General features: G+C 46.3%; 1 protein-coding gene across 1 annotated transcript; it reads left to right on the forward strand.

Annotated features, from left to right (window-relative positions):
* The first annotated feature begins 396 nt into the window (after window positions 1-396).
* HSPA9 (heat shock protein family A (Hsp70) member 9) lies at window positions 397-20480 on the forward strand. Its single transcript, XM_080353293.1, has 17 exons — window positions 397-548; window positions 1416-1474; window positions 2816-2903; window positions 3003-3184; window positions 3580-3704; window positions 5007-5080; window positions 5165-5271; window positions 5994-6156; window positions 6818-6910; window positions 8440-8649; window positions 11023-11250; window positions 11995-12099; window positions 12757-12874; window positions 14939-15033; window positions 17155-17247; window positions 18894-19034; window positions 19748-20480. The coding sequence occupies exons 1-17, from the start codon at window positions 477-479 to the stop codon at window positions 19805-19807; spliced, it is 2013 nt and encodes a 670-aa protein (XP_080209419.1). The 5' UTR covers window positions 397-476; the 3' UTR covers window positions 19808-20480.
* The last annotated feature ends 297 nt before the right edge of the window (window positions 20481-20777 follow it).

The raw sequence follows: 20777 nt of genomic DNA on the forward strand, positions 1-20777 counted from the left end.
CGCGCCCTCGCCTGCGCAGCCTCCCTGGGCCGGCCCTACGCTCCCTCTCTGCGCATGCGGCACCCCCGCTGGAGCTGCGCATGCGCGCCGGCTACCCTGACGCAAGGCCGCTGCAATCGCCCTGCGCTTTATCCTGTCCGACCTTGAGTGCGCGGCCACCCACAGGACCCGGGCTGTCGAAACAAGTGCCGGTGTGCACCGTGCCGGTTCGGCGCCCGTGTCTCGCCCCAGTCCGCACCGGCCGAGGTAGCGAGTTTTCTCTTGGTCTCAAGAACGCAGCGCGCAGCCGTGTCTCGCGCGCTGGTGTCGGAGCCGAGCACGGAGAGCGCGCGGAAGGATCAGGCGTTCCTTCAGACAGCCCGCGCCGGGGGTCCTACGGCGCAGGAGCCCCCCCCGCGGCCCACGTGGGTGGAGGTTTCCAGAAGAGCCGTAGCCGCGCACGCAGCTGCTCCCGCCGCCGGTCCCGCTGCTCCGCCATGCTCAGCGCGCGCCTCCCGCTGCTCCTGCCGCGCGGCGCCCCCGGGCCCGCGCACCCGGGGCTCGCGCAGGTGCGCGCGGGGGGCGCTGAGGGGGGCGGGGGGCGGAACGGGGGGAGGCGGCGGCCGTGGGGCCAGGCCGGGCCGGGGCCGCTGTCGGCGTGCGGGGCCCGACCTCGGCGGGGACAGGCTTGGGCCGCTGGCCCGTTGGGCCGTCCCAAGTATTGAGGAGACTTTATTGCGGAAGAGCAGCGGTGGCGGGGAGGGGCCCGGTGGCCGCGGGGTGAGGAAGGCCTGGCGCCCCGCGGGCGGGCTCCGCGGTCCCCCTTCTGGGTTTAAGTAATTTCATAGTAATGCTGCTCCGTTCCTCGCCCCTCGTGTCGAAATGGTGGCGGAGATCAGGCTGGTGAAGGGAATTTATGTATTAAGATGTTTTGTTTAAAACTCAAAACGGAAAACGCGATTATGTTGTCAGGGTTGTGCAAAGGTATGCAGTGCAAAAAAAAAAATACCTACAAGAGTTGCTGCGAAGTCTGGGCTGCAGATTGCTGAAGGGATGTAGTAGATGGGTAGTTGCTGACCACACATAAAGCCTGGAGAAGCGGGGTTAATGTTTATCTGCTGGTGTTCATTGAAAGCTGAAGGTTCAGAGTTAATTTACTGGAAAGTCTTTCACATGGAGGTTAATTCATAGGTTATTTGTGTGGGGGAAGTAACTCGGTTTGGGTAATCAGGTTTGTGCCAAATGAATGAGTGTGGTAATTGGTTTTCTACAGCAATCTGAATCTTTCTCAAATTCTTCCTCATTTTGCACCTAAGATTTTTAAAAATTGGGGTGGGACTGTGTCAGTTCAGAAGTTCTCCACCTAGGAGAGTCTTGGGTTGAAGATCGCTACATGTCCAAAACTAAATCTGCATTGCAACATCTTTATTTTATAGACGTTCTGGAATGGCCTCAGTCAAAGTGTTCTCAGAGCAGCATCCAGCAGAAAATATGCGTAAGTTTTGCCTTGTTTTTTTGTGTTTGGCTGTTTGATATTTATCTTTACTCTCCTCCAGATACCAGGAGTGATTAATTGAGTCAGAGATGGACTAACAGAGCAAAACCAGCGAGATAAGATAAAACTAGAACCTGTATATGTGAGGCGATTTCTTTATCTCATGGTTTTGTTTCCAGAATATCTTTAAAAACGGTTCTTCCTCCCTTTCTCCCACCAGCCACAGCACTTACAAAATGTGGATTGTTGGGAGATTTTATTTCAAAAAGGGGGTTGCAAACAAAAAAAGTACCCAAACATTTGTGGAACAAGTTGTTTTACACTGGTGTGAAATGAGGGTAAAGAGTGGCTCCATTTCACGACAAAGTTGATTTGAAGCAGTTCATGCTTTCTCATCATTTGTTTTTCTTGTTGTGAGATCATGGGGAAAGTATAGCAGTCAGTTGTGTAACTCAGTCAGATGTTTCATGGCAGATGCTGATTCAGGACACAGAGCGTTAGGAGAACTGATCAGGATGGGGAGCTCAAGCAGTCGCATGTTTCCAAGATCACCAGTTTATGTTGCCTGGCCTAGAATTGGAGTCACTTTAGCATCTTGGGGAGGGAGGAGGCGTAGCCTGGTAATAAACATGGTCCTGCTCTGCCTTCAGTGTCCTTTCTGCATCCCAGGACATGGCTTTGTTTTTAAGGCAGAACTGTGAGTCAGGAGTTCTGTCTGGCCTCAAAGAGGTTAATACAGACTTCCTAGAAAGAAGGAGGCAATTCAGATTTGTATTGTATAAAAACCACTTCCATTTCTTAGAATGAAATTAATTTGTTGCTCCTCAGGATCAAACAGATACTTATCTTTGGTTCTGGCTCAGAGAACCCTGCATGAGTAAAGTAATTTGTTGTCTTTGTGTATTTTTCTCTCTATGCTAAGCAGTGATAAATAAGCCAATACTATTTATTATCATTTTGACTGCAGGTGGATGTTTTCAAACAAGTTTGAATAGGAAGAGTAACCCAAAGCAAGTTCTGTCTTTGTAGGCACAGAATTTGTTATGACTTTGTTTTATATCAAGATTTTAAGGGATGTTGAACATACAAGTAATAAGAATTATTCTTGTGAAGAATAGTATTTTACAGGTTTATTTAAACAAGTGAGGATTTAACTGTTAAGTGAACTGACTGAGAACAGAGGCACAACATTAAATTCCTGTATAAGAGTCAAAGAACACCTTGGGTCAGAAAAATATACTGGAAAATCACTTTGTTCTGTTTTCAGCCTAGCAAGTTTTTTTTGCTATCTAGTTATTTTCCTTTATTAATAATTTTATTTTTCTTATAATCTGCTTTCAGCTCAGAAGCAATTAAAGGTGCTGTTATTGGAATTGATTTGGGTACAACGAACTCCTGTGTGGCAGTTATGGAAGGAAAGCAAGCAAAAGTAAGAAACCAATACCAGCTTGTAGCAATGGTAAGCTGAGTGTCCAAATTAGTGTTTTTCAGAGGTTTTTGGTGGCATCCTGTTCTGTTTTTTACATAGGTGCTGGAAAACTCGGAAGGTGCCAGGACAACACCGTCGGTTGTTGCATTTACCTCTGACGGCGAGCGCTTGGTTGGGATGCCAGCGAAGCGGCAGGCGGTCACCAACCCACACAACACCTTCTATGCTACCAAGCGGCTCATCGGGCGGCGCTTCGATGACCCCGAAGTGAAAAAGGATATGTAAGCGAAGACATTTTGTTGTTTATATTCTGAGGGCCAAGCTGTATTTTGCTATATTAATTGCTGATCATTGTAAGGTTTTCAGAGAAGAAGAAAGTCTTGCTGATGCTGTGCAAAATAGTCAGCATCTACCAATAAGACTTTTCGTATTCTTGAGGGCATGTACGATCAAAGCTGTCTGATCGTACCCAAGGCTTGTGATTTAATGATGTAGCTGATTAAAAGCAGTAGTAGTAGGTTGGGACTCCTGGGACTCCCTAAATCTGAGGCTGCTGTTGGCAAATTGAGTATTCTTTGTCTAGAATTTGTACATATTCTTCTGATGTTATTAATTGTAGAGTTTTTGTGCCATATGCTGAGACAGAAATTGAGTGTGGAATTCTTCTGTTTTTCAGTAAGAATGTTCCATTTAAAATTGTTCGTGCCTCCAACGGTGATGCCTGGGTAGAGGCTCATGGGAAACTCTATTCTCCCAGCCAGATCGGTGCCTTCGTACTAATGAAGATGAAGGAGACTGCAGGTTGGTACAGTTCGGTCTTTGCCACATGTGAGTACAAGTGTGGCTGTGGTAAATGGAAGTGCAGCAGCTCTAAAGGTGCTTTTTGGGACTTCAAACATACTTGTATCAAAATTGAGTACTGATTGAGTTGGTACTCAATTTGAATGCACACTTATTCAGAAGGAGGAGCTCCCTTTCCTTGAAAGGTGCAGCCCTTGTGCCTCCCAAGCTGCAGCTGAGGCAGCCAGGATTTTGAGTGGCCTTGCTCTTGTTCAGCTGCTAAAAATGTAGCAAGAAAGGGACTATTCAAGGGACCCAATCTTTGGGCTGAACAAATAGCTTCTTAGCCAGTGGTGACTTAAGATCTTCACTAGGGGAAAATGTCCATTGGCAAAATATTTTGCATTCAGCAATGTGTTTGGGGGACAGGACTAAAGGTTGTTACTGAAGCTTCATCCGAAGACTAATTTTTTTGCACTGTTAGGTCCTAGACACTTGCTAAAGCTTCACCCAACAGAAAAGTATGGTTATGTGGTATGTGAGCACCTAGATGTGATGAATCTGCCTTACTCTGCAGATGGTGTTCCTCTGCATTAAGCAGGGCTGTGCTTATTGTAGATCTGTTGTCTTTTGCCCTGGATGGTACATGAATTCAACTGTGGAATGATCTGGCTTTGCCAGCAACGCAAAGTAATGCAGTGTGTAAGGTCTGTGCAGGGCTCATACATAGCTGTAAATTCTGTCTGTGTGCTCTCACTGCATCATGCACATTCCTGGTTTTTAGCAGGTCTGACTGCATTCAATGACATGTTTTTTTGGTTTTTTTTAAATCAGCTTGTGGCCTTAAATTATGGTGTAATCGATATTTTTCCTGGCTTGCTGTCTGTAACTGTTGTAAGGATGGCGTACATACATCATTTGTACCCTGTAAATTTTACCTACAACAAACTGTGTAAATAGGATGAAAATGAGCAAGTTTTAAGTCCTTCACTTTGAACAGTCCAAAGAAATGAAAAACAACTTCAGTCTCACACACCTGAAAGACAGTTTAAGCTCTCAGGTGAATTCTCACCCACTAGTGGCATCCATTCGTTGATGGAATTGCGGAGGTGCTTTGCTGTTCTGTTAGAAGTCTGCAAACTTACGTGTTACGTCGAAAACCTTGGATCTCTGCGCAGCTCCCTCTGCATGTTCCCAGAAAGCAGCAGGTTCTTGAGCAGTGAGCCTGGCTGCTGTTCTTAGTTCAAGAAGATTATTTCAAACTACCTGGTAATAATGTTACTCATCTTCTAACGATAACTTTCTGTCTCATTTTTCCTCCAGAAAACTACCTGGGACATTCAGCAAAGAATGCTGTCATCACAGTCCCTGCTTACTTCAACGATTCTCAGAGACAGGTATTCCTCAAGCTCTAAGATTTTAGGCCTTATAAACTGTTTAGTTTTTCTGAGTACATAGCACTCTGCCTCTTTTTCCCTCAGGCTACAAAAGATGCTGGGCAGATCGCTGGCTTGAACGTTTTGAGGGTGATTAATGAACCAACAGCAGCTGCACTTGCCTATGGTCTGGACAAGTCTGAAGACAAAGTGTAAGTGCCTGTTCCTAACACCTACCCTCTCTTAAATAAGCGTGCTGTAATTTGCTTTGTAAATCTCTCTTCTGCTTTCTGTTTTTTAAAATCACTGGTTGGAGTTCTGCCAGAGTAGACTCCCAGCTGTGAGTCAGTGCTGTGTAATGTCACCTCTGTTCTATGGCAGCTGTACTTGTTAAAGAAAGTGAGTCTGTTACTTGCAGCTACAACTTAATTTTATCAGATCGATTTGATTATCTTGCCTACTGGTAGCGGTGGATGGCGTGGGTGAGGACAGCCTCACCTACCCTCGCTGCGTCCCGCCTTCTGGCACGGTCGGGGTGGTTATATAAATGCAGGGGGTTTGTTACAGATTTTGTAAATATGATGTAGCTTATAGTGCTGTTAAAGCCTCACGTTTTGAAAAACGTGTTTCATAATGCTTCGGGTGTCCCTGCTCTTGTCATTGGATTGTGTGTATTTGAAGAAAAGTGAACTGCACTCTGAGATACCAGGCAAGGTTAAGCATTGTACAGCACTTCTTTCAGAGACTTGCACGTGGACTCGAGTGCTCAAGGAATGCGTACACTGGGTGATTTGTGTACTGCTGTCTTCAGAGAGGCTTTTAACTTCTGCGGACAGCAACATGAATTCTGCACATGGGATTTCCTGAGGAAAATTATTTTTGAGCCACACAACTTCATCTAGAAAGTAACGTTTTTCTGTATCTGTTCTTGTAGTATTGCAGTCTACGATTTGGGTGGTGGCACTTTTGATATTTCCATTTTGGAAATCCAGAAGGGAGTCTTTGAAGTGAAATCCACCAATGGTGACACTTTCTTAGGTGGAGAAGATTTTGACCAGGCTTTGCTACAGTATATTGTTAAAGAGTTCAAGAGGGAGGTAAGGTATTCCATGAGAATTCTGTCTGTGTTACACTGTTTTTCAGCCTCATTTGACATGCATGTTAGGATGGGAATTTTTTTACATTATTGGGGACTTCATTTGTAATCTCTGGCACAGCTGAAATTTGAGTGTTAAAGACACCTGTTAGTCTGGCTTCCAGTTCTTATGCTTATGTTTTCTTGAGGTGGAATATTGCTCTCCTGGAAGGCAAAATAGCAGACGCCTTCTGCCTTTTTCCCCTAGTATAGCAGGACTATTGTATGTACAGTCTGCTTGCTTTTAATAATAAAAGGCTGTGGTCCATTTGAATGTGTCAGCACAGATGTGTACATTACAGGGTTGGCTGTAGAAACCTGCAGTGCAGTTCCAACTCCTTTGTTAGTTCAGTCTTTATATTCTGTGATGCAGCAGCTTTTCCAAGCTTTAATCTGTAACTTAGTTTACAATTACTTCCAGAGCAGAGAGGGTTAGCAGTTGTCTTTGAAATGCTAAATACATTTGCCAGAAGTGAGAAAGATCAGCAGGCTTTATCAGGCTATATTTCTACAAACATCTTTACAGTCAAAAGTGGTAGGAAGGTGAACTGCAATGAAGAAAAGCTCTGGTGACTCCTGTGCAAAGGCTGAGAGTCTGTTAACCTGTATTGTTTGTTGTTTAGATGGGCGTTGACCTGACTAAAGACAACATGGCCCTTCAGAGGGTGAGAGAAGCATCGGAGAAAGCGAAGTGTGAGCTTTCCTCATCTGTGCAGGTAGGTGGTCCTGTAAAACCTTTCAGTACGCTTGAGTTTTGCATAATATTTCTTCACAAAGCTCTGTGAAATTGCTTCTTTTTTTTTCTTGTGGTGGCAGAACAAGCCTCTGTGTAACTGAACGGCATCAATTCTAACAGAAAGTTAGCCATGTTTTCTCATCGTGTGGGGAATGTGACCTTGTTCCGAACTTATGGGTAGCAGGGAATATAGCTGCAACTGGTACTGTTGGGTTATTGGAACCACTTGTGACTTTGTGCAAGTGGTTCCAAAACCTTGGTGCTGTTCATTCCATGGAAACAGCTAATTTGTCAAAGAAGAAATAATTTCTATAATCTTTACTTGCCTGTAGAAGAGTTGTCTAGACAATGGACAACATATACCCCCTTTCTTTCTTCCACCCACTTTGTATATGAATATATTCCAGTATGTCCTTTATTCACTCCTGAATAAGGAGCTGGAGAAGCAGCAGGTTGGGGGTGTAGTAGTGTTGCCTAAGTGAAATTAAGATCAGTTATATAGGGATTCTGCCAGTTTCTAGGTTCTGAATAAAGATTTTTTATGTTGGTCTTTTTGTTGGCCAGTGGGGAGCTCATAGCAAGGAGTTTAGGCCAGTCACAATGGCTGCATAGTTCTGCCAGAGACATAGCAGGCTCTGTTTTACTAGCTCAAGAGTTGGCAGATAGTCTGTTCATACCAGGAAAAGCTCATTTCCTTAACTCTTTAGCAGTGAGGGGAAAACAACTTGCTTTTGGCCCTATTTTCCCCTAATATTTTTGCCTAGGCTATTTATAAAGTGAATGCATGCCTCTAGTCTGTAACTTGGGTTTAGTTTTTGTTGTGTTAACATAATCTCTGGAGTTTAAAGCATTAATGGTTTAATTGCTTTGATTTGTAGCATCTTTTGATGTCAGCATGACTCAGCACTTGAACGAGATGGCTTCAGTATAAGATTTGCTTTAAAAATCCAGCATGTAAGATCACTCTAAAATAGCCATTAAAAGTGGGGATTATGGTCCCTGGTACTGATGAACTTTGTGTTAAATGGCAATGGACTGGCTGTCAAACATGAGTTTTTTGTGTTTAAAAGTCATGGGCTATTTCCTTCAAGTAGCTTACGTTGTATGAAATGTTAGTCATTTGGCAAATTTTTTTGGAACTCTGAAAATGGGCTTTTTTCTGTGTTGTGCTAGAGGAAGATTATTAAGGTTGTCACTTCTAATGTGTCAGCTGTTACCTCCTGTCTACAAGAGAAATGAAATTGTTTTTCTTAACAATAAGACTTCAAAACAGCACAAAATTGAAACTGGAACTTAACAGTTGTAACCACGAGACGTGTAACAAAATAATTTTCGTGTCTCTTGTCTGAAATGTCAAAGTTTGCTGCCACTTAAAGACTGGGCCGCAGGGTGAACAGGCACGTAGATGCTTCAATACAGGCAGAACCAGTAACTTGATCTAAAACCTGTCTGTAGCTGCCTTATTTTCCATTCCTGTTTCTTCATTCCGTGTCTGTTTCTGTGCCGCAGACCGATATCAACTTGCCGTACCTTACTATGGACGCCTCTGGACCAAAGCACTTGAACATGAAGCTGAGCCGCTCACAGTTTGAGGGCATCGTAGCAGATCTGATCAAAAGGACGGTAGCGCCGTGCCAGAAAGCCATGCAGGATGCTGAGGTCAGCAAGAGTGACATCGGTGAAGTCATCCTCGTCGGTGGCATGACCAGAATGCCAAAGGTATGAGATAAGTTCCTGTTACAGGCAAAGCTGGTGCAGCTTCACAGTGATTTCTGTTCAGGGTGATCGGTAACAGAAAAGTTGGGAGTCTGCTGACTTCAGAGCTCCAGGAACAGAGCAGATGTGTTAAGCAGTCACATGAAAACAGTGGCAAGGGACTGTCTTGTCCTGTTTAATTAACTCAGCTTGGGTCTGGGGGCTGTAGCAGAGTTACGTTTTATAAAGATAAGTGGGTGGTATCAGGAGTTGAAAATTCAACTTGGCTTTCTGATGTGGATCAAACATAAGCAGCATTGTTGAGATATGCAGGCTGTCTTCTCTTGTTACGGGCTTCAGTGTGTGACAGAGATACACTTCAGCAACAATAGCCTGTCAGTAATCTTTACCTTCCAGTGGATTTCCTCCCCTGTGTAGAGCACTTAGAGCTGGCTGTGAAGAAGCCGCATGAGCTGAACAGCTCTGTTACCTGCTGGTTGCATGTATTCGGCTCCCTGTTTGAGGCTGGGTGTTGTCAAGCTTGTTTAACTGTTTCAAACACTCGTTACCTAATACCTGGCCCCTGCGTTGGGTGGTGATAAGCACCAACAGGTAACTTGGCAGTTTGCTGACTTGGACAGTCTTGCAGATAAGGCCTATGTGCTGCTGATGTACTGTTCCTGTTCACAGCAGTGCAGCTGTGTACCCTTCAGGGGTACAGCTCGTCCTTCCTGCAGAGATAACCCACATCTCCTTCCACAGGGATCAGTCGGGCTTGGACGTTTTATGTGCCGTTCAGATTTGTGATTTGCAGGTCGTTTCTAGGATAGGTGTGCACATGGTCGTGCTTGAGATTGATTTGGGGTTTGGTGGTTTTCTTTTGCTGGGTTAAGTGAGCCTGGTGGCTGGAGGTGATATTAGTGTGTGCAGAAGGTCACCCAGGCAGGGGAACCAGAGCAACAAGATAAACAGAAACTGCTGCTCTGGCCAAAGCTCAAGTGGAGTAACTGTGCTATACCTTCCCAAAGTCCCTACTGTTCCACCTGGATAAAGGAAAAACAGTGTGGTATTAGCGTGTGTAAAGTGATGAAAATCACTTCTAGAGGTGGGGAAACCCTTCCTGAAACATTATGTATCCCTTGAGGGTAGAAGACAGTACTTAAATATTGATTTTATTTTATCTTTTTAATTTTTACTTTTTTTACCCGCTATTTATAACCCCCAGCATTTGTGGCCTTGAGCTTCCATAGTGCTTTCCCAAATACTAGTAGTGAAACTCTGGCTCTGAGATCAGTACCTGTGTGTTGCACACAGCACAGAGCCTTTTCTTGTGTGCGCTGTTGTGTTTGCTTCACTCGCTAGGAGGGAACGTGTCTTCTCTGCAGCGCTCGCATGGCCAGTGCTCCAGGAAACGTACAGTGAGTGGTTAGAAGACATTTTTCTTTTGTGCTGTAAAATACGCTTCCAGAGGGAAAGACTTGCGCTTAATTATATGCTCATATTTAAAAAGTCTTCTTCTGTAATGAGCACTCTCTTGGCTTCAGTGCAGAGGAGTTGGACACCTGTTTACAGCACATTGTTCCAGGCACGGCACGCTCACCTGTGCCGGCGTGTGCTAACGGGTGTACGCAAGGAGGAGGGAAGCTGTGAACACGGGCAAAGTCCCACACCCTTGTGTAAGGTGGAGAGGTGGACGACTGAGCTGTGTCCTGGTGCATGCACCATATTGCATTGCCGTCTGGATACTTCAGTGGTAAATCTGTTGCAACCATGAGCATGCCCTTCCAAAAGCGCAGAGCAGCGAAAAACTACTGACACAGCTCAGTCTGTCTGCTGACATAGCAAATCTACTTCTCTGGTAAAACACCCCATTAAATAGTTAGAAATTGTATGAAGGACAGTATTTTCAGTTTTTTCCCCTCTTTATTGCACACAAACAAGATCAGCTGTCCTTCTACTCTGGATTTTTGTGCACTCCCTGCGCTCTGCCTCCAGAGCTGTACTGTCCTTGACAGCTGTGTTCTGCGCAGCGTTGGCGTGTACGTGTTCCCAGGAGCGGTCCTTGACTCCCGCTTGATAAGCATGAGTGATCCCTTCTGAGTACAGCTGGGCCACGTGAAAGGACTGATGGAGGTTGACGCGCAGCTGGCAAACTTGATAGCAAGAAAGTCTCCAGAGAAGGGGTTGTCTAGACTGAAACAAGTGCACTTACCAGGGTATGTGGGAGGTGGGGAATTAGGGAGCAGTCAAAGCCTGAAGCTTAATATTTCTATTATGTCTATATTCATTAGGAGCATAAAGATACAAGCTGTTAGCCACACTGGCATGTTCTTGTGGCCACAGCACTGGGCAGTAATGGTTCACTCTGTATACGAGCTGTGCTTTCTTCCCATTCAGGTGCAGCAGACTGTACAGGATTTGTTTGGCCGTGCTCCTAGCAAAGCAGTTAATCCTGATGAAGCCGTTGCTATCGGTGCAGCTATTCAAGGTGGTGTGTTAGCTGGTGATGTTACTGATGTCCTGCTGCTGGATGTGACTCCCCTCTCTTTGGGGATTGAGACGCTGGGAGGTGTCTTCACAAAGCTCATCAACAGGAATACCACCATACCCACGAAGAAGAGCCAGGTACACATTGACTCCGGATGGGTGGGTCTTTGGTCTCAGACACCCAGTGAAGGCTGCCCTGTCAACTCATCTGGCAAGGAGAAGCAGCATAGAAATCAGATTTAATGTCAGCCGCTGAGAATCTCTGCTGATTATTAGTGTGCCCATGAGGGGCGGTAAGTTGGGTTACTGTGTGCCAAGATACCCGAGGATGTTTGTGGCCTGGTCCTGATGGCAGTGTGTGTGCCGTGATGTAACTGTCAACACATCATTCTGAAAAAGAATTGTGTGGAGACCTTCTGTAACTGAGCACTGCACCCGTTTGAGACCCCTTTCCTGGCTCTCTGTGCCTTGGAAGGGATTATTTTTCTCCTCTGTTGCAAGGCCCCTGGGTGTGGTCCTTTCTTCCCCTTTGCCATGTGTGCTCTTACTGATAACACTTGCTGTCTGTGGGGCTGGGGCAGGAGTCCCGCTGCTTTGACGGGAATGTCCTGGTGATGTGGCTGTGCCACGGAGCCTGCCGCTGGCCTGACATTGCCAGTTTTTGTGCACTCATGTTCATATAGAACAAGATGCCAGTGAGCTTGGCTGTTGCTAGTCTTGGTGCCTTGGTGTGTTGTCAGAGGAACAACAAGCATTTAATGATTCTTTCTCTCTTCAGAGTAGCTTATCTTTATTCCTTTCCTTGTTTAGTCAGCTTGTAACTGCATCCATCCCTGTGTTGCCATTTACTATCTATCCAGTGACTCTGTTCCTTTCCCACAGGTGTTTTCTACAGCTGCTGATGGGCAGACTCAAGTGGAGATTAAAGTATGCCAGGGGGAGAGAGAGATGGCTAGTGACAACAAACTTCTTGGCCAGTTCACATTGGTACGTTAGCTACTCGGCATTTGTGACCTTAGACTTGACCTTCTTGGAGAAGTTCAAAGCCTTCTCCATTTCAGTTGACCCCTGAAGACAGTGTTGCGGGGGGGAGTCATCTTACAGAAGACATCTGACCCTATTTGTAGTAATAAAGCAGTCTCTGAAGACACAGCCTGATTCTGGGACAACATTTCAGTGGCAAGGGAGGAACTAATGTTTGAGATGGAGCTCAAAGTTCCAAGCAGCCTTATGTGGCACAGGGGCTACTGTAGCTTTAGGGCTTGGTCACCTAGAAGGGCCCTGTCCGCTCCTGGGCACAAAGAGCAAAAGAACTCTGTAGTACCTGTCCTGTGCAGCAGGTGAACTGAATGTGGGCCTTTCCATTGGTGTTGCAAGGACAAGACTGGCTTGTTTAGCAAAAAAGCAGAACCTGTGTCACCTCCAAACCACACTTGGGGGCTACCTCCTGTGGCTTCTGTATAGAAATCTGTATCCTTTTAAATCTAGATACTGCTTGTTCACCACGTGATGCCAACAGGCGTTCAGAGGACTCTGCTCTGAGCGTTAGTTAATAGTTGATTCAAGTGACAGATCACCAAGATCTCGTGCCCAATAGTGGAGCCTGGTACCCCGAGCTCAAATCACTAATGTGCTTCTCCTCAGGTTGGGATTCCTCCAGCGCCGCGTGGAGTGCCCCAGATTGAGGTCACTTTTGACATCGATGCAAACGGTATCGTGCACGTGTCAGCAAAGGATAAAGGCACTGGACGTGAACAGCAAAGTAAGTGCTCTGGGGTGCTGCCTAGGGCTGAGGAGCGCAGCTGTGGAGGGCAAAGGGTTACTGCGGAGTGGAATGGGGACAGAAGTGACAACTCACCTGTAGTTTCATTTTAAGGAATTAAAGCCTCTATAAACACAGAGCCTGCTGACAGAGATTGCCACCAATGGGTGTTTTCTCCTTGCACATTAGGCAGTACCAGGGTCAAGGAGGTCCTCACTAGCAGGGTTCTACCACATTGCAAGTCGTTTTGCGCTGTGTGACAGTCCTTGGTCGTGCAGTCTGCTGTGACCACTGGAGCCATGTTTCAGCAGAGTGGGCTTTCCTGTGTGTATCAGCTGTGCATCCCTCCCCAGGAAGGTGCTGGGTGTACAGGTTGCTAAGGGAGGGCTCTGGGTGTTTGTGGAGTGGCGTTTCTGCTGCTTACAGGGGTGCCCTGGGTCACCGAGGAGCCCAGAGCAGTGACATTCTGCTCTGCATTACTCTGAAGGGACAGAAATTGGGGTTTGGGAATGCAGCTCCTCGTATGAGTTCTCGATCCTGGGCATGCTGTTCCTTTGAGAGTGCAAACATGCAGAGAGATTGCCTGTTGGGGCTGCCTGCCTGGAGGTGCCAGCTTTTATGGGAGAAATCAAATTAGGAAGATGTCTGAATGCAGGGCATGTCAAGTACAGCTGAACAGATCAGCCACGTGCCGAGACCCTGTTTTGTTTCTAATTACTCCATTACACAGGTCTTGAAATGCAGGTATTTTGAAGCAGCAGGTATTTTGCGTAACCACCTTGTTCATTTTCATCCATTAAGGCTGGAAATGTCTCTAAATGGCTGGAGGCTTGGGGACTTCAAGCTGTCAGTATATTTTACTGTGTAGTTCAATGAAGTGATAGGCCCAGTGTTCTGGGGTAATTAACAACACAGTTAACATTTTCTAAAGCTCTGTTGTGGGCTCAGAAAATTAATTTGGAGCATTTGTAGATTCCCCTGATACAAAATAATCTCTTTCATGCCTCTTACTGGGAAGCCTCCATACTGCCCTTCAGTTGTTTCTTGAAGGCAACCACTTGAGCAATCAAATGTGCGCCCAGTTAAGAAAAATACTGTTAACTCTGTATTGGCAACTTGAAGGTATATGTTGTTCTTCATCCTGCTGCTTGGCTTTTGGCAGAGATTTGTTACCAAAGTCACACTGCTTCTTACTTAGATTTCTGTGTAGATTTCAATGTGTGGCAGCCTTCTATCTCTGAATAGCCATCTGTGATCATAAGCAACCAGAATTTTTAGCTGCCTATCTGTATGCAAACACGGTCCTAATTATAAAGCTGAACTGCTGATCCCACATCTGCATCCAAAGGGATGTTTGTCTCTTTTTCAGGGTTTTATACAAAAGTTATGTAGAAAACTTATTTCTAGTGAAGATCTTAGTACATTTTTTTGGGACTTTGTGATATCCTGGATGTTGATCCTCTCTTTTGCAAGGAAATGATGCTTTACTGCAGAAATTAGCTTAAGTCTGGACTATACATTTGGAGACTAATGGAGAAAAAAAGACAAGGGGGACCTTTAGGAGGCTGCCCATAGAATCACACTGTGTTCACTTACTAAGCGCGGTGTGCAGAGCATTGTCTTATCCTACTACCAGCCTGGGCTGCTCTCCAGCAGTGAAAACAATCTAAACAATTCCTTCTGTTTGGATTTCTTTCTCTTTGGTTGGTGTTCTGGTAGTGTTTGTTGTTTGTTTTTAGTTTTCGTGGTTTTAACCTGCTAGAACAGCCCTTTGGTTTGGGGGCTTTGTGTGCACATTCACTTTCCAGAAGGAGTAACTGAAGCGTGGTCCAGGTGACTTGCAGAGCCCGGGCAGGAGGTGTCTGGCAGATCTGAGCCGTCAGGTTTTTGTCTTGCCAGCAGCATCGCTGCCTCTTCAAACACCGGCTGAGTTTGTGCTGCTCACGTGGTCTTCGCAGGTGCAGAGTCCCTGAGCAAATCTGCTTCCACTGGTGGGGTTTGGGAACTGATACTCTCCTTTCTTTGAAGAACAGAGTCTTTATTAATGCTGCTTCTCTAATGCAGTTGTTATCCAGTCTTCTGGTGGTCTTAGCAAAGACGAAATTGAGAACATGGTGAAGAATGCAGAGAAATATGCAGAGGAAGACAGGCGAAGAAAGGTAATGTGATCGTTATGGTACCTTCCAGCTCGTAGCGTACCTGCTGGTTATTGCTGTTTTGTGCTGTTAACTGTGCCCACCTGAAGGAGCTGCAGGTTCTGGTCTGCACAGTCTTGAGCTGTTTGCTTGTGCAGTTACGCAAATATCTGCTCGCCTCCTTGTACTCAGTTCACATTCCAAAGCTGCAGGAAGGTGTATGCAAAGGCATTTGGGTCTTTGGTTTGGGTTGGATAACTACCCTGTGTAATCGATATTTTAATTCCTCCCGGAAGAATTACTGGGACATGGAGGCAGCAGTAAGCAGACTCACCTGCCTGTTACTCATGAGAAAACAGCTTGGTGACTCTAGTTATGCTTTTTGTTATCAATGCTGTTTACTGTCCACCTGCCTGGTACCTTGGCTGTTTGTTTGAAGCCAGGGTACTACAGCTGGGTTCTCACAGTCATGTTCCATTTCAATGGTGGCAGTATGGGGATATTTAAGCTATGTTCTCTTGAGTTTATTTTAAAGCTTAGTGTGTAGAACCTGCCAAGCAAAGCTGCACCTCATCCTCTTCCTTTGTAAGTGGGAAATTGCTTTCCGTAGTCTTAAAATCTCACTGTGGCATCTCAAATGCTGTATTCATCTGAGCGCAGTACTTGCCCTCAGCGCAGGTGAAGCCATCAGGAGATGTTTGAAATCCTCACTGGCTCTGTCAGGAGAAGGCTGGCACTCACTATGGCTGAGTGACTGAACCTGTGATATACATTGGATTAATGGTTGGAACTAATTGGTTTAATGAGGGTAGTAATAATGAATCATGCTACTAAATATGGAGCATTGATTTTTAAGCAGATGCGGTGAAGGCCTACTCTCGGATGTGGCACCAGCATATAGTCAGTGATTGCTGAAACTGGTATGCTGAATTTGTCCACGTTGTGTTCTCCTGGTCTGTAGAAACCTGTCTCAGGTCTTCAGGCAGCGCCGTAAATCTCTCCATCGGTAGTGAAGGGATCAGGAGAGGACTGAAGGAGAGAACACATGGAATGAATTGATGTGAAGCAGCATCTCCATGCCACAGAGCGTCAGCTTATGAGCATTTGTAAGCTAGATGGAGAACCTTTAATGTCCCTGGTCTGAAAGTCCCACAAGGCATAGGTGGTGGCCTAGCACTTGAAGAGGCTGCACTGAAACTGTTTGCTGATGCCTTACTTTGTATCTTAAATCATTGAATATGTTCTTCCCTGTCCTTATCCTGAAGTGGGACTCATCTCAGTCCAGTGACCTATCAGGGGAAGGTAGTTACGTTACTTTCTTAACTAACACTTCTCTTTACTTGATCTGCGTAACTGTAATTGTCAAAATTGCTTCATTACACCTTCCTGATCAAGTTTTTATTGCCATGGAAGTATCATGAGTGTATAAACAGAGTTACCACTCTGCTGTGAACTTCGACATCCCACAAAAAGTGAAGACATTGTGTAGAAATGGAATCACTGTGGTTAGTAGCTAGTCTCTTCAGAATATTATCACACCCTTGGTGGGGTAGACTGCTCTTGCAGATGGAGAGGGCTGGGTGTCCCGGGTGAAATGGTTTATGTTGACATTGGGACTGAATTATGTCTCAGCAGGACTGCTGCTCCCCATGCTTAGAGTCTGTTCTGCCCCTTGTTGGTTGTCTGTGCAGCAGTAACCTTGGGAACTGGTATTTTGTTATTAGCACAGTGGGGGTTTTCTGCTCTTGAGATGCTACAAGCATTTATAATAAGAACATGAGTAAAAAACCCCAGTATTTTAGTTCTCTAGTGCCCTTGTTACTGAAGAAGCTTAAGGATATTTCCCTAAAGCTCTGTTGCTTTCCAGAGGAGCAGAGCGAGCTGTGCTGGCTCTGCAGTCGCTGGCTCTTCAACTTCCAGGGAAGTGAGCTTGAGTGTGAAGTGAAAAGGACCACCAGTTTGGGCTTGCTGGTGCCAGAATGCATCTGGAAGTGTTTGCTTGCATTTCTTTTTGCCCCTTTGCCATTAAGAAGGACCTGGGGTGGGAACTAGAATGGAGTTTGGCAGTTTGGGGAAAGAAATGTCAGCTGCTCGTTGGTACGTCCAGAACGCATGTCAGCAGCAACGTGTGTGCTCTCTTCCCAGGAACGCGTGGAAGCTGTGAACATGGCTGAAGGCATCATCCACGACACGGAGTCCAAGATGGAGGAGTTCAAGGATCAGCTGCCAGCAGATGAGGTGGGTACTTTCTGGTCCCGTACCAGTACAGGAGGTAAGATTCCTTACCATACCTTTGCTCAGACTCACACTTAACTCACAGCTGGCCCTGGCCAGTGGCACCAACTGTGCGTTTCACTGCTGTGTGAAGATGGCACAGTCATCAGCTCTTCTGGTTTTTGCACTTGACAAGTGGGATGAGCATGGCTGACGGGAGGACGTAAGGATGGTTTGGGTAAAAGCAGAAATCCTGTTTCAAACTGTGGTCTCAGTGTCGCTGAAGATCTGACTGCCTGGGAAGCTGTTAATGAAAGATTTCTGCATTAATTGTGCCTTTGGCTCGGCCTCCTAGGGATTTGATAAGAACTGTACGGTGGCCTGTGTGAGAGCAGAGTTTTGCTCAAAAGCTGGAGATTACGGGCAGAGCCTACCAGTGTATTAGCAGAGGGACAAAGGCAAAGCTGCTGCACAGTCCGGCCGCGCTGGTGGTGCCAACACAGCACCCCAGAGCTTGGAGGCACTGAAAATGGCTGTATCCACTCCAGTTTTCCTTCTTGTCTTTGAAGTGGATATCTAGTATCAGAAGAGTGCTTTTTCATACCATTCTAAGTGACAGTTTAATTTCTGCATTATGCATTTCAAAAGTCAAGTTTAAAACAGATTGCACAGTCTTGAAGTTAACAGCTCTCGGAAGCAGAACAAAAGGGCTCCTGGGGCCTCTGTGAGGTGGTTGAGTGAACAAAATTCTAGGTGGTTGGTGTAGCCTCTGATGGGTTTAAATGCTGCTTTGCAGCCCAGCTCTTCTCTCTAGGGTCGATATTGGTTGACTGTGTTTGGGGTAATTATCACTGGAGTTTTCTCGCAGGAGAACAGAGCCTTTATCCCTGTTCCCTGTAATGCCTTTGGGCAATACCGAAGGAAAGTGGGTAGCAGTGCTTAGAAGCAAGTCCTGCATGTTTTGGGTGGAGAGGGTGGCCTGACACAGGCGGTGTCAATTGCCTTCCCCTTCCTGTGGCTCTGAAGGAGATCTCTGCCCATGGTCTGCCCGAAATGCTGAGCGAGCGCAGCTGTCCCAGCTCACCCCGTGTCCTCACGCTCTCCAGCAGCGCCGCAGAACCGCCAGACTGCGTGGAGGGCTTGACAGATGGTGACAGGGGCTGGGCTGGGACCGTAATGCTTTTGTTTGCCACTCTCCTCCCTCTCCTGCCTGCAACAAAGGGATTCAACAGGGTGGTGAACAGCCTTACTCGCTGGCTTTCTGACAGTGCCTTAAATATAGCTGAAAACCAGGTTTCTGCTCCCCACAGCCGGCTCCGGGGTGCTGGAGGCGCTGGCGAGGTGAGCCAGGGGAGCGGCTCGCAGCCTTGGCTGGCTCTTCGCTCTCCGCGGGGCTGTCTGTCCTTGGCGCCTCTGCTGAGGCTGCAGACAAGGGGAGTGATTAATGCCAACGGTGGCACATTTAGTGAAGTGGACAGGTGCCCGCTGGGAACAGAGCGCGGTCCCAGGCCCTGCAGACCGTATGGTTCAGTTTGAGACTCAGCTGCGTGTCTTCTGGCAAGGAAACAGTAGTTTTGCTGCAGCCAATAGGTGGGTTAAATAACAGGAATGAAGTTCTTGGTGAATGAAGTCCAAGATTTTTGACATGTTTCTTTGTGACTTATTTGCAGTGCAACAAATTGAAGGAAGAAATTGCTAAAATGAGGGAACTTCTGGCTCGTAAAGACACTGAAACGGGAGAAAACATTAGGCAGGCAGCAACCAGCCTGCAGCAGGCTTCCCTGAAACTCTTTGAAATGGCATACAAGAAGGTAGGTTCGCCGTCATGTCTGTTTTATCGGTGGGGAAGAAAACGCTCAGGCAGGAGCAGTGCTGGGAGGGGGCGCAGGTCTCTGTGCAGCTCCCTTGGGCTGACTCTTGGCTGTACAAAGTCTGGTGGAGTTAAAGCCTGAAGTCTTGGCTGTCCTGCCGCGAGCAGGCGTTCTCCCGGCGGCTCTTACGTTTCTGTACAGTGCTGTGCGGAAAAGTGCTGGGAGCTCATCAAGAAGAGCACGGACAGGGTTTTCCCTTAGGTCTGTAGAGTGCTTAAAGTAACATCTGGACTTAACTTTAAGGATGATTCTAGCACAGGCTTTCTGTTTGGTTTGCCTAAAGTGACAGTAGTAAGGCCACTGGGACTTTGTTCTCCATGTGGTTCCCGGGATGTGAGTGGTACGCTCTGCCCAGGTGAGCTCGGTGCTGCTGAGCAATCCTCACCATGGAAAGCTGCTTCCCTGATAGCGAAATGTTCGGCGCTGCAGTGGAAACTTGCTGCATCTGCTGCAAAAAGTGTAAACACCGGGAAGAGAATTTCCTCCCTCCGTTGTGGAGAGATGGAGGTTGTTTCCATTCTCCACTGGACAATTAACCTTTTCACTGGGGTTTTTTTCAGTCTAGAACTAACCGAAGCGGCTAGCTAGGGAAAACAGAAGTCTGCGAGACATGTTTTGTTGTTACTACAACTAATAAGCCAACTCTTTCACAGATGGCCTCTGAACGAGAGGGTTCTGGAAGTCCAGGGGATCAGAAGGAGGAGAAGCAATAAGAAGTCTCTGTCTTGCCTTGACTAGAGTATGAAGAAGAGGTCGATTTTCTTGACGCTTGGGAGAGAAGGGACCTTCCTGAGCAGCAATGGGCAGAATTCAGACTTACTGTGTTTTTGCAGTATTCTATATATAAAATTCTTTAATGTATAAACTTAGTGATGTGTCTGCTAGATAAATTGTCACTTGATGAAAGTTAATTCATGCCAGAGGAATTTCCAAGTGTTGGGCCCCATGGTATTCGACCGAGGCGCCTGGGGACTCGCTGATCATTTCTTTCTGATACTTGACACAGTGGTGTACTAAATCTGATATCAAAGTTTTTAGAAACCATGTCGCTAAATCCAGGAGTGGAGGTGGAAGGGACTGGAAGGAAAATAACACCTGGACTGTGTGTCACTTGTGGATCTGAGTACTTGTGAGCGGGTGACGAGGCTGGTGACATCTGCAGCGAGGTTAGTGCCCTTGTTCTGCAGGAGAAGGGCAAAGTTAGCCGAAACATTGTTTCTTAGAAAAGAGGCTACCTGGAAGTTAAATCCTTTGCTTGTATGAGCCTTCTGCTCCATCCTGTGTCTGTTCTCTGCTTATGGTAAGACGATTTACTTGATAATAAAACTGTTACTGGATCCATTCTGGATTTTTTTAAAATAAAAGCAGAAAAGTGTCCAACATGGAGTTCTTGCTGTCCCGTGATGGTGTTAACTGCCCGAGAGAGCTCCTGGGGAGCAGTCGGCCGGGTTCTCCTTGTTCCCCTCTTGTTACTCTGTGTGCCTTATTGACTGGAAGGAGAACACAAAGTTTACAGCTGTGTTGTGCTGCCAGCTCAGGTATTTAGGAGGAAGAGAAGGATTCTTTTTTCTGGCACTACAGACAGTTCCCTGCAGAAAAGCTATTAGAGAGGGGTTCATGTTCTCTGGATTTTAAATTGCGGACTGGAAGGGACCAAAACTGCTTCAGACACTGAGCTCTCCC

This window comes from Nesoenas mayeri (genome assembly GCF_963082525.1).
Source record: "Nesoenas mayeri genome assembly, chromosome: 14".
In the NCBI taxonomy this organism is placed as follows: Eukaryota; Metazoa; Chordata; class Aves; order Columbiformes; family Columbidae; genus Nesoenas; species Nesoenas mayeri.

Excerpts from the sequence above, each read along its gene's own strand:
- HSPA9 (XM_080353293.1), top strand. The coding sequence starts at position 477 with ATGCTCAGCGCGCGCCTCCCGCTGCTCCTGCCGCGCGGCGCCCCCGGG. Across the intron at positions 5,081-5,164 it reads TCAACGATTCTCAGAGACAG|GCTACAAAAGATGCTGGGCA; the intron begins GTATTCCTCAAG and ends TTTTTCCCTCAG. Across the intron at positions 12,875-14,938 it reads CACTGGACGTGAACAGCAAA|TTGTTATCCAGTCTTCTGGT; the intron begins GTAAGTGCTCTG and ends TCTCTAATGCAG.